At 54.3% G+C, this 14343-nt stretch overlaps 1 protein-coding gene across 9 annotated transcripts in view; it reads right to left on the reverse strand.

Annotated features, from left to right (window-relative positions):
* Positions 1-14343, reverse strand: part of MPRIP (myosin phosphatase Rho interacting protein) — a 266132-nt gene that overhangs the window by 103342 nt on the left and 148447 nt on the right. For all 9 annotated transcript variants that reach the window (XM_068243558.1, XM_068243563.1, XM_068243562.1 and 6 more), the window contains one exon: positions 2650-2734. In XM_068243558.1, the coding sequence (XP_068099659.1) occupies positions 2650-2734 (85 nt within the window). The remainder of the gene's footprint in view (positions 1-2649; positions 2735-14343) is intronic.

Here is a 14343-nt window from a genome sequence, read left to right on the forward strand (position 1 = left end):
TGTGTATTCGTACTTGTGTGGTTGGTCATGTCGTGCGGTTGGTTGTGCAATAACGGACATCCGATGTGAAAATAAACGGATGAGAAAAACAAATCGTATCTATCCTCTACCTAAAAATGACTTTAGATATTGCACAGCTTTACATTTAAATCTAGTTTTTAAGTTTTTACAGTTTCATTGTCTCTGCTCAATGACACCTTCACTGAAGCATGCAAGAGCTCAAATGTATGAATTACTGACCCTTTTGCCCTCAGAAGCAATTTACTGACAGGAAAGTGTTTGATGGCTGTAAATACTTATCCGTGAGGGTTATGCTATAGTCGGAGTGACAGAAACTGTCACTTCCATCCCTGATTAACTCTTTCAGGCAGAGAAAGAAAAAAGGAACACAGCCTAGTTATTTGTGTGCTAGGCACTGTACATACACATGTCTATCTCATGTCACATGTCACCTCGGTTGTCCTTGAAGCTGGATGAGCCTTTCATAAGTCAGTGTACATGGCTTCAGAGAATATAAAAGCTCAGAAACCAGCTGCAGATGTACAGACAAGGTATAATACCCTACTGGCCCTACTACTAGACACAAGGTATAATACCCTACTGGCCCTACTACTAGACACAAGGTATAATACCCTACTGGCCCTACTACTAGACACAAGGTATAATACCCTACTGGCCCTACTACTAGACACAAGGTATAATACCCTACTGGCCCTACTACTAGACACAAGGTATAATACCCTACTGGCCCTACTACTAGACACAAGGTATAATACCCTACTGGCCCTACTACTAGACACAAGGTATAATACCCTACTGGCCCTACTACTAGACACAAGGTATAATACCCTACTGGCCCTACTACTAGACACAAGGTATAATACCCTACTGCCCCTACTACTAGACACAAGGTATAATACCCTACTGGCCCTACTACTAGACACAAGGTATAATACCCTACTGGCCCTACTACTAGACACAAGGTATAATACCCTACTGGCCCTACTACTAGACACAAGGTATAATACCCTACTGGCCCTACTACTAGACACAAGGTATAATACCCTACTGGCCCTACTACTAGACACAAGGTATAATACCCTACTGGCCCTACTACTAGACAAAAGGTATAATACCCTACTGGCCCTACTACTAGACACAAGGTATAATACCCTACTGGCCCTACTACTAGACACAAGGTATAATACCCTACTGGCCCTACTACTAGACACAAGGTATAATACCCTACTGGCCCTACTACTAGACACAAGGTATAATACCCTACTGCCCCTACTACTAGACACAAGGTATAATACCCTACTGGCCCTACTACTAGACACAAGGTATAATACCCTACTGGCCCTACTACTAGACACAAGGTATAATACCCTACTGGCCCTACTACTAGACACAAGGTATAATACCCTACTGGCCCTACTACTAGACACAAGGTATAATACCCTACTGGCCCTACTACTAGACACAAGGTATAATACCCTACTGGCCCTACTACTAGACAAAAGGTATAATACCCTACTGGCCCTACTACTAGACACAAGGTATAATACCCTACTGGCCCTACTACTAGACACAAGGTATAATACCCTACTGGCCCTACTACTAGACACAAGGTATAATACCCTACTGGCCCTACTACTAGACACAAGGTATAATACCCTACTGCCCCTACTACTAGACACAAGGTATAATACCCTACTGGCCCTACTACTAGACACAAGGTACAATACCCTACTGGCCCTACTACTAGACACAAGGTATAATACCCTACTGGCCCTACTACTAGACACAAGGTACAATACCCTACTGGCCCTACTACTAGACACAAGGTATAATACCCTACTGGCCCTACTACTAGACACAAGGTACAATACCCTACTGGCCCTACTACTAGACACAAGGTATAATACCCTACTGGCCCTACTACTAGACACAAGGTATAATACCCTACTGGCCCTACTACTAGACACAAGGTATAATACCCTACTGGCCCTACTACTAGACACAAGGTATAATACCCTACTGGCCCTACTACTAGACACAAGGTATAATACCCTACTGGCCCTACTACTAGACACAAGGTATAATACCCTACTGGCCCTACTACTAGACACAAGGTACCCTTTTCTTTCCCTAAAAAAATGAGACCTACCCTGAAAATAAGCCCTAGCTGAAATTTTGAGCATGCTTGAAATATAAGCCATACTCCGAAAATAAGCCCTAACGGAAGTTAACGAGGAGAAAGAGGCAGCCAGTAAATGGGGACATCGGGCACTGATCCTGTCATCCCAGCAAGGTTATCAGCCGTGTGCAGGGAAGACAGGGCAGGTGCCTGATTAGTACAGTGCATACTTTCTAATCCATGAACATCACAGTACAAAGGAACAGGAAATGTTCTGCTGAGAGACACTTTCTTATAGAAATATAAGACATCCCCTGAAAATAAGCCCTAGCACATCTTTTAGAGCAAAAATTAATATAAGACACGGTCTTATTCTCGGGGAAAGACGGTATGTGTGAGGTGGTATTGGTGGTGGAATGTATGCACAGCTTGTGTTTCCAGAACTGGAAGTATATGGAGGGTGAGGGGCATTTGGGGGGTATTTGGGGGGCTTCTCCCAGGCATGTTACCTGTGGGGTTGGTGGCTCCACTTTCCTCTTCTTCTTCTGATTTTGCTTGTTGGTCTTGGGATACACAATCAGCATCTCCAGCCACCTGTAGAGGGGGAGAGACAGACACATCAGACTGACACTGACAGGTTACTAGGATACTGCTGACAACCACATGCATTCCAAAGGTAGTGCTCTACCACCAATAGGTCCGCCCCTGCTGGCACCATTGGGTACAAACACCCGGGTCCATTTCTAGACAGAAGCATGGAGCTGGAGGAGAGGGCGCTACACTTCTGGCCTGACAATCATTTACATTCTAATTTCTTTTTTATTTGTGTTTGAATAGCATTTGATCACGGCTGCAAATTGCATTCAGTAATAACAGCAAAGCACTTAAAGAAAACCTGTAACAAAGAAAACCTGTAACAAAAAAAACCTCCCCTGGGGGGTACTCACCTCGGGTGGGGGAAGCCTCAGGGTCCTATCGAGGCCTCCTCCAACCTCCTCTGTCCCACGGCGGCGGCGATAATTCCCGGCTCCAGTGCAGGCGCAGTATCGGCTCTCCGCTCGGAGATAGGCAGAAATAGCCGATCGCTGTCGGGCGGCTCTGCTGCGCAGGCGCAAGTCTCCTGCAAGTCTCCTGCGCCTGTGTAGTAGAGCGGACCCGATGGAGATCGGCTATCTCCATGCTGAAAGCCGCAACAGCACCCCCGCTGGAGCCAGGAAAGGTAAATATAGCAAGCCTTGTCAGGCTTATCGAGCCAGGATTGCAGGATACTTCGGGGGAGCCAGCGCTGGATTGCCAGCAGCTACAGGGGAGGGGGAAGCCTTATTAGGACCCTCAGGCTTCCCCGTCCCGAGGTGAGTACCCCCCAGAGGAACTTTTTTTTGTTACAGGTTCAACAAGGCAGGCTACTTTTAGAAAATCAACGTAAAGCTATGGAAAGGCACATGACCTCAGGAATATCCTGACCCAAATCAATCAAAAAAAAAAAATATATACTGAGAGTCCCCCATGAGGAAATGAACTAGTCCAAAACCAATCAAATGTGTCATACTGCCAACTGTAAGTGATAGCGACATGGTTGGAAAGTAATGTATGGTGCATTCACTCTGGGAGAGAAGTAAATTTGTATGCAATATCAATTTCACAACATTTTCATGATGGTGGTCTTTCATAGGCCAGATACAGGAGAGACAAAAATTACATTTAGCTAGCGAGATACGCCCCATGTAGGTAAAAATCAACTTTCCTTTTGACTTGAAGTGGACCTGAACTCTTGCACAGGACAGAAGGAAAACAGATAAATGCACCCTGAATGTATTTAGAGAGTTTAGCCAGTCTAATTCTCCCTCATCTGTATCCAATAACAAGGTTTAGTTTGATCTCTCAGCTATGTCAACTGGCTGCCTCAGGATGTAAACAATATGTCTGCTTCCATAAAAAGCAGGAAGTAGACACTGCAGATTTATTGCAGGAGTTCTGTAAGCTGTAAAAAAGAACCTTTACAGAGAAACGTTTATTATGCCGTTGCTCATCTTTTAGAGCAGAGAGGAAGTTCTGAGTTTAGGTCCGCTTATAAGGTACGTACACGCTCCTGATTTCTTCAAACTAAGGGTCGTTGGACCCGCCCATGGGGTGGCCGTTCTGATGACAGTTTCCAGTGTGTACAGTCTGTCGGCAGGCTGATCAGGCTGGTTTTGACTGATCCGACAGACAGTACACTCGGGAAAACTGTCGTCAGAGCGGCCAACTCCAACTCCGGGTGCCCAAAATTGCCCCCGACTCCGACTCCTCGACTCCGACTCCACAGCCCTGCGCCTGACGACCCGTAGTTTGAAGAAATGAGGCGTGTGTACGCACCTTAAGTTACTTTTGTCTATATGAGGTTTTATACCAAGAAAAAAAAATGTTTTATGCCATAAAAATAACCTACTTCATCAATAGGAGTAACTAAAAGTGTGAAACAAAGGCCACACAGGGGCATTGTCTTTGGTGCCTCCGCAGGAGACAATGCAGGGCTGGGTGCTCCGATGGTCAACACACCTAAATAAACTATTTCCTGCCCCAAACTTTTAGGAGACTTTTTGTTATGAATGGCAGCACAGATCTCCCGCCTCTACAAGCAGCTCGCTGTCTCCCTAGACTCGTCTGACCAGCTTCTGTATCCAGTCAGGTCTGTCCACCCTGGCATAATAAATGTGATGGGCAGAAACTCCCTGGAAGCAGAAACTTCTTCTGTAACAAACAACCCCTCCAGCTGAGCTCCCTAAATGACAAGGATCCCAAGCCCCGCATTGTTCTTGTGTATATTCAGAGGGTTTGTCTTCCTAATAGGAAAGTCCCCTGCGGTGTCGCAGTCCTCTACAACTAATACAGCACCAGATAATCAATCATCTCCTACTTATAAGGAGCCTGAGCTGAGAGGGATATGGCGGCTGCCATATTTATTTCCTTTTACACAATACCAGTTGCCTGGCTGTCCTGCTGATCCTCTGCCTGTAATACGTTTAGCCATAGCCCCTGAACAAGCATGCAAGAGGTCAGAGGCTTCTGACATTAGTCAGATCTGACAATATTAAGTGGACCTGAACTCAGAACTCCTCTCTGTTCTAAAGTCCCATCTACACCATACAATTTTTTGTCCGATTCGATTCAATCAGACATGTCCAATAGGGATTAGATTCAATTTGCCATTGCAAAACAATGGCAAATTGAATCGAATCCCGATCGGACATGTCGGATAGAATCAAATCGAATCAATGAATCAAATAAAAAAATTGTATGGTGTGGAGAGGGCTTAAAAGATACAAAACAGCATAATAACCTTTAAAGGGGCACTATGGCGAAAAATTGTAAAATACATGCAGACAAATAAGTACGTTTCTCCTAGAGTAAAATGAGACATAAATCACTTTTCTCCTATGTTGCTGTCACTCAATGTGGGTAGCAGAAGTGTGACAGAAGCGACAGGTTTTGGACTAGCCCATCTCTTCATGGGGATTCTCAGCAAGGCTTTTATGCTTTATAAAGATATTCCCTAAAAAGTATTTAAAGTGAACCAGAGACGAAGCACCCGGTTATATTTTACCATATATATAAGTGGGAGCCATAGAGAAAAAAAAAATACCCTGCTCTCTGTTTCATCTTTCACTGCTCAACCTGCTTGTTATCAGCCCTGATAAAAATGTCCGACTGAGCAGTCATGGGCTTATCTGCAATCTCTGCCAAAGGCAGTCATGTAACACAGGTGAGGGATTAAATTACAACTTCTGATTAGACACAAATGATGGGGAATTAACTCTCTAAATACATGCAGGGTGCAGTTAGACATACAGAGTGCACTTCACTAGGTTCTCCTTCTGTCCTGTGCAAGAGTTCAGGTCCAGTTTAAGTGCATGCTTGTTTCAGGTGTGATTCAGACATTACTGCAGCCATAGAGATCATAAGGATTGTCAGGCAACTGGTATGGTTTAATCGGACAGAATGTCAGTCTCTATCCCCCGCTCACTTCAGGTTCCCTTTAAAACAGATCTGCCCCAGCAAGTAAGGGATTATAACTCAGGAGTACAGTGGGGAGATGATCACATGTGGGCCAGGCTGCCAACACTTCCCAGGCACAGACACAGAGGGAAGGCGATGTTAGAAGTTGCCGCCTGTCGGTGAGAAAGGATTAGACAATCTGTGGGTGTCTCCTGGGGACAAAGCAGCAGCACAATGTGCCCATTGTATAGAGGAGCTCTGGAGCGCAGCCCAGACCAGACCCAGCACACCTGCAGCCACAGAGCTCTGCATCCCTTCTCCAGAACCCAGCCCTGCTATGCTACACACAGTGTTACTACCGCTGCCTTACCCGGCTAGCCAGACCCAGCACACCTGCAGCCAGAGAACTCTGCTTCCCTTCCCCGGATCCCAGCTCTGCCATGCTACACACAGTGCTACTACCGCTGCCTTACCCGGCTAGCCAGACCCACCACACCTGCAGCCACAGAGCGCAGCTTCCCTTCCCCGGATCCCAACCCTGCCATGCTGCACACAGTGTCACTACCGCTGTCCCACCCGGCTAGCCAGACCCAGCACACCTGCAGCCACAGAGCGCAGCTTCCCTTCCCCGGATCCCAACCCTGCTATGCTGCACACAGTGACACTACCGCTGCCTTACCCGGCTAGCCAGACCCAGCACACCTGCAGCCACAGAGCGCAGCTTCCCTTCCCCGGATCCCAGCACTGCCATGCTGCACACAGTGCTACTACCGCTGCCTTACCCGGCTAGCCAGACCCAGCACACCTGCAGCCACAGAGCGCAGCTTCCCTTCCCCGGATCCCAGCACTGCCATGCTACACACAGTGTCACTACCGCTGTCCCACCCGGCTAGCCAGACCCACACACCTGCAGCCACAGAGCTCAGCTTCCCTCCCCCAGACCCCAGCCCTGCCATGCTGCACACAGTGACACTACCACTGCCTTACCCAGCTAGCCAGACCCAGCACACCTGCAGCCAGAGAGCTCTGCTTCCCTTCCCCGGATCCCAGCTCTGCCATGCTGCACACAGTGTTACTACCACTGCCTTACCCGGCTAGCCAGACCCAGCACACCTGCAGCCAGAGAACTCAGCTTCCCTTCCCCGGATCCCAGCCCTGCCATGCTGCACACAGTGTTACTACCACTGCCTTACCCGGCTAGCCAGACCCAGCACACCTGCAGCCAGAGAACTCAGCTTCCCTTCCCCGGATCCCAACCCTGCCATGCTGCACACAGTGTTACTACCACTGCCTTACCCGGCTAGCCAGACCCAGCACACCTGCAGCCACAGAGCTCAGCTTCCCTCCCCCAGACCCCAGCCCTGCCATGCTGCACACAGTGACACTACCACTGCCTTACCCGGCTAGCCAGACCCAGCACACCTGCAGCCAGAGAACTCAGCTTCCCTTCCCCGGATCCCAACCCTGCCATGCTGCACACAGTGTCACTACCGCTGCCTTACCCGGCTAGCCAGACCCAGCAAACCTGCAGCCACAGAGCGCAGCTTCCCTTCTCCGGATCCCAGCTCTGTCATGCTGCACACAGTGACACTACCACTGCCTTACCCGGCTAGCCAGACCCAGCACACCTGCAGCCAGAGAACTCAGCTTCCCTTCCCCGGATCCCAACCCTGCCATGCTGCACACAGTGTCACTACCGCTGCCTTACCCGGCTAGCCAGACCCAGCACACCTGCAGCCACACAACTCAGCTTCCCTTCCCCTGAACCCAGCTCTGCCATGCTGCACACAGTGCTACTACCGCTGCCTTACCCAGCTAGCCAGACCCAGCACACCTGCTGCCACACAACTCTGCTTCCCTTCACCGGATCCCAGCTCTGCCATGCTGCACACAGTGACACTACCACTGCCTTACCCGGCTAGCCAGACCCAGCACACCTGCAGCCACAGAGCTCAGCTTCCCTCCCCCGGATCCCAGCACTGCCATGCTGCACACAGTGTTACTACCGCTGCCTTACCCGGCTAGCCAGACCCAGCACACCTGCAGCCACAGAGCGCAGCTTCCCTTCCCCGGATCCCAACCCTGCCATGCTACACACAGTGTTACTACCGCTGCCTTACCCCGCTAGCCAGACCCAGCACACCTGCAGCCACAGAGCGCAGCTTCCCTTCTCCGGATCCCAGCTCTGTCATGCTACACAGTGTGTTACTACCGCTGCCTTACCCGGCTAGCCAGACCCAGCACACCTGCAGCCAGAGAACTCCGCTTCCCTTCCCCGGATCCCAGCTCTGCCATGCTGCACACTGTGTCACTACCGCTGCCTTACCCGGCTAGCCAGACCCAGCACACCTGCAGCCACAGAGCTCAGCTTCCCTTCCCCAGGATCCCAGCCCTGCTATGCTACACACAGTGTTACTACCGCTGCCTTACCCGGCTAGCCAGACCCAGCACACCTGCAGCAACAGAGCGCAGCTTCCCTCCCCCGGATCCCAGCCCTGCTATGCTACACACAGTGTTACTACCGCTGCCTTACCCGGCTAGCCAGACCCAGCACACCTGCAGCCACAGAGCGCAGCTTCCCTTCTCCGGATCCCAGCTCTGTCATGCTACACACAGTGTTACTAACGCTGCCTTACCCGGCTAGCCAGACCCAGCACACCTGCAGCCAGAGAACTCAGCTTCCCTTCCCCGGATCCCAGCTCTGCCATGCTGCACAGTGTGTCACTACCGCTGCCTTACCCGGCTAGCCAGACCCAGCACACCTGCAGCCAGAGAACTCAGCTTCCCTTCCCCGGATCCCAGCTCTGCCATGCTGCACACTGTGTCACTACCGCTGCCTTACCTGGCTAGCCAGACCCAGCACACCTGCAGCCACAGAGCGCAGCTTCCCTTCCCCGGATCCCAGCTCTGCCATGCTGCACACAGTGTTACTACCGCTGCCTTAACCGGCTAGCCAGACCCAGCACACCTGCAGCCACAGAGCGCAGCTTCCCTTCCCCGGATCCTAGCCCTGCCATGCTGCACACAGTGTTACTACCGCTGCCTTAACCGGCTAGCCAGACCCAGCACACCTGCAGCCACAGAGCTCTGCTTCCCTCCCCCGGATCCCAGCTCTGCCATGCTGCACACAGTGTTACTACCGCTGCCTTACCCGGCTAGCCAGACCCAGCACACCTGCAGCCACAGAGCGCAGCTTCCCTTCCCCGGATCCCAGCTCTGCCATGCTGCACACAGTGTCACTACCGCTGCCTTACCCGGCTAGCCAGACCCAGCACACCTGCAGCCACAGAGCTCTGCTTCCCTCCCCCGGATCCTAGCTCTGCCATGCTGCACACTGTGTCACTACCGCTGCCTTACCCGGCTAGCCAGACCCAGCACATCTGCAGCCAGAGAACTCAGCTTCCCTCCCCCAGAACCCAGCCCTGCTATGCTACACAGTGTTACTACCGCTGCCTTACCTGCCTAGCCAGACCCAGCACACCTGCAGCCACAGAGCACAGCTTCCCTCCCCCAGACCCCAGCCCTGCCATGCTGCACACAGTGTCACTACCGCTGCCTTACACGGCTAGCCAGACCCACACACCTGCAGCCACAGAGCACAGCTTCCCTTCCCCGGATCCCAGCACTGCCATGCTACACACAGTGTTACTACCACTGCCTTACCCGGCTAGCCAGACCCACACACCTGCAGCCACAGAGCGCAGCTTCCCTTCCCCGGATCCCAGCACTGCCATGCTACACACAGTGTTACTACCACTGCCTTACCCGGCTAGCCAGACCCACACACCTGCAGCCACAGAGCACAGCTTCCCTCCCCCGGATCCCAGCCATGCCATGCTGCACAGTGTGTTACTACCGCTGCCTTACCCGGCTGGCCAGACCCAGCACACCTGCAGCCACACAACTCTGCTCCCCTTCCCCGGATCCCAGCTCTGCCATGCAGCACACAGTGTTACTACCGCTGCCTTACCCGGCTAGCCAGACCCAGCATACCTGCAACCAGAGAACTCAGCTTCCCTTCCCCGGATCCCAGCTCTGCCATGCTGCACACAGTGTTACTACCGCTGCCTTATCCGGCTAGCCAGACCCAGCACACCTGCAGCCACACAACTCTGCTCCCCTTCCCCGGATCCCAGCTCTGCCATGCAGCACACAGTGTTACTACCGCTGCCTTACCCGGCTAGCCAGACCCAGCATACCTGCAACCAGAGAACTCAGCTTCCCTTCCCCGGATCCCAGCTCTGCCATGCTGCACACAGTGTTACTACCGCTGCCTTATCCGGCTAGCCAGACCCAGCACACCTGCAGCCACAGAGCGCAGCTTCCCTTCCCCGGATCCCAACCCTGCCATGCTACACACAGTGTTACTACCGCTGCCTTACCTGCCTAGCCAGACCCAGCACACCTGCAGCCACAGAGCACAGCTTCCCTTCCCCGGATCCCAACCCTGCCATGCTACACACAGTGTCACTACCGCTGCCTTACCCGGCTAGCCAGACCCAGCACACCTGCAGCCACAGAGCACAGCTTGCCTTCCCCGGATCCCAGCACTGCCATGCTACACACAGTGTCACTACCGCTGTCCCACCCGGCTAGCCAGACCCACACACCTGCAGCCACAGAGCGCAGCTTCCCTTCCCCGGATCCCAGCACTGCCATGCTACACACAGTGTTACTACCACTGCCTTACCTGGCTAGCCAGACCCACACACCTGCAGCCACAGAGCGCAGCTTCCCTTCCCCGGATCCCAGCACTGCCATGCTACACACAGTGTTACTACCGCTGCCTTACCCGGCTAGCCAGACCCACACACCTGCAGCCACAGAGCGCAGCTTCCCTTCCCCGGATCCCAGCACTGCCATGCTACACACAGTGTTACTACCACTGCCTTACCCGGCTAGCCAGACCCACACACCTGCAGCCACAGAGCACAGCTTCCCTTCCCCGGATCCCAGCACTGCCATGCTACACACAGTGTTACTACCACTGCCTTACCCGGCTAGCCAGACCCAGCACACCTGCAGCCACAGAGCGCAGCTTCCCTTCTCCGGATCCCAGCTCTGCCATGCTACACACAGTGTTACTACCGCTGCCTTACCCGGCTAGCCAGACCCAGCACACCTGCAGCCACACAACTCTGCTTCCCTTCCCCGGATCCCAGCTCTGCCATGCTGCACACAGTCATACTACCGCTGCCTTACCCAGCTAGCCAGACCCAGCACACCTGCAGCCAGAGAACTCAGCTTCCCTTCCCCAGAACCCAGCTCTGCCATGCTGCACACAGTGTTACTACCGCTGCCTTACCCGGCTAGCCAGACCCAGCACACCTGCAGCCACACAACTCTGCTTCCCTGGATCCCAGCTCTGCCATGCTGCACACAGTGTTACTACCGCTGCCTTACCTGGCTAGCCAGACCCAGCACACCTGCAGCCAGAGAACTCAGCTTCCCTTCCCCAGATCCCGGCTCTGCCATGCTGCACACAGTGCTACTACCGCTGCCTTACCCAGGTAGCCAGACCCAGCACACCTGCAGCCAGAGAACTAAGCTTCCCTTCCCCGGATGCCGGCTCTGCCATGCTGCACACAGTGTTACTACTGCTGCCTTACCCGGCTAGCCAGACCCAGCACACCTGCAGCCACAGAGCGCAGCTTCCCTTCCCCGGATCCCAGCCCTGCATTGCTGCACACAGTGTTACTACCGCTGCCTTACACGGCTAGCCAGACCCAGCACACCTGCAGCCAGAGAGCTCTGCTTCCCTTCCCCAGATCCCGGCTCTGCCATGCTGCACACAGTGTCACTACCGCTGCCTGACCAGGCTAGCCAGACCCAGCACACCTGCAGCCACACAACGCAGCTTCCCTTCCCCGGATCCCAGCCCTGCCATGCTGCACACAGTGTTACTACCGCTGCCTTACCCGGCTAGCCAGACCCAGTACACCTGCAGCCACAGAGCTCAGCTTCCCTTCCCCGGATCCCAGCTCCGCCATGCTGCACACAGTGTCACTACCGCTGCCTTAACCGGCTAGCCAGACCCAGCACACCTGCAGCCACAGAGCGCAGCTTCCCTTCCCCGGATCCTAGCCCTGCCATGCTGCACACAGTGTTACTACCGCTGCCTTAACCGGCTAGCCAGACCCAGCACACCTGCAGCCACAGAGCGCAGCTTCCCTTCCCCGGATCCCAGCTCCGCCATGCTGCACACAGTGTTACTACCGCTGCCTTACCCGGCTAGCCAGACCCAGCACACCTGCAGCCACAGAGCGCAGCTTCCCTTCCCCGGATCCCAGCTCTGCCATGCTGCACACAGTGTCACTACCACTGCCTGACCAGGCTAGCCAGACCCAGCACACCTGCAGCCACACAACTCTGCTTCCCTTCCCCGGATCCCAACCCTGCCATGCTGCACACAGTGTTACTACCGCTGCCTTACCCGGCTAGCCAGACCCAGCACACCTGCAGCCACAGAGCGCAGCTTCCCTTCCCCGGATCCCAGCACTGCCATGCTGCACACAGTGCTACTACCGCTGCCTTACCCGGCTAGCCAGACCCAGCACACCTGCAGCCACAGAGCGCAGCTTCCCTTCCCCAGATCCCGGCTCTGCCATGCTGCACACAGTGCTACTACCGCTGCCTTACCCAGGTAGCCAGACCCAGCACACCTGCAGCCAGAGAACTAAGCTTCCCTTCCCCGGATGCCGGCTCTGCCATGCTGCACACAGTGTTACTACTGCTGCCTTACCCGGCTAGCCAGACCCAGCACACCTGCAGCCACAGAGCGCAGCTTCCCTTCCCCGGATCCCAGCCCTGCATTGCTGCACACAGTGTTACTACCGCTGCCTTACACGGCTAGCCAGACCCAGCACACCTGCAGCCAGAGAGCTCTGCTTCCCTTCCCCAGATCCCGGCTCTGCCATGCTGCACACAGTGTCACTACCGCTGCCTGACCAGGCTAGCCAGACCCAGCACACCTGCAGCCACACAACGCAGCTTCCCTTCCCCGGATCCCAGCCCTGCCATGCTGCACACAGTGTTACTACCGCTGCCTTACCCGGCTAGCCAGACCCAGTACACCTGCAGCCACAGAGCTCAGCTTCCCTTCCCCGGATCCCAGCTCCGCCATGCTGCACACAGTGTCACTACCGCTGCCTTAACCGGCTAGCCAGACCCAGCACACCTGCAGCCACAGAGCGCAGCTTCCCTTCCCCGGATCCTAGCCCTGCCATGCTGCACACAGTGTTACTACCGCTGCCTTAACCGGCTAGCCAGACCCAGCACACCTGCAGCCACAGAGCGCAGCTTCCCTTCCCCGGATCCCAGCTCCGCCATGCTGCACACAGTGTTACTACCGCTGCCTTACCCGGCTAGCCAGACCCAGCACACCTGCAGCCACAGAGCGCAGCTTCCCTTCCCCGGATCCCAGCTCTGCCATGCTGCACACAGTGTCACTACCACTGCCTGACCAGGCTAGCCAGACCCAGCACACCTGCAGCCACACAACTCTGCTTCCCTTCCCCGGATCCCAACCCTGCCATGCTGCACACAGTGTTACTACCGCTGCCTTACCCGGCTAGCCAGACCCAGCACACCTGCAGCCACAGAGCGCAGCTTCCCTTCCCCGGATCCCAGCACTGCCATGCTGCACACAGTGCTACTACCGCTGCCTTACCCGGCTAGCCAGACCCAGCACACCTGCAGCCACAGAGCGCAGCTTCCCTTCCCTAGATCCCGGCTCTGCCATGATACACACAGTGTTACTACCGCTGCCTTACCCGGCTAGCCAGACTCAGCACACATGCAGCCACACAACTCTGCTTCCCTGGATCCCAGCTCTGCCATGCTTCACACAGTGCTACTACCGCTGCCTTACCCGGCTAGCCAGACCCAGCACACCTGCAGCCACAGAGCGCAGCTTCCCTTCCCTAGATCCCGGCTCTGCCATGCTGCACACAGTGTCACTACCACTGCCTGACCAGGCTAGCCAGACCCAGCACACCTGCAGCCACACAACTCTGCTTCCCTTCCCCGGATCCCAACCCTGCCATGCTGCACACAGTGTTACTACCGCTGCCTTACCCGGCTAGCCAGACCCAGCACACCTGCAGCCACAGAGCGCAGCTTCCCTTCCCCGGATCCCAGCACTGCCATGCTGCACACAGTGCTACTACCGCTGCCTTACCCGGCTAGCCAGACCCAGCACACCTGCAGCCACAGAGCGCAGCTTCCCT

The sequence above is a fragment of the Hyperolius riggenbachi genome, chromosome 7 (assembly GCF_040937935.1).
Source record: "Hyperolius riggenbachi isolate aHypRig1 chromosome 7, aHypRig1.pri, whole genome shotgun sequence".
NCBI classification, from domain to species: Eukaryota; Metazoa; Chordata; class Amphibia; order Anura; family Hyperoliidae; genus Hyperolius; species Hyperolius riggenbachi.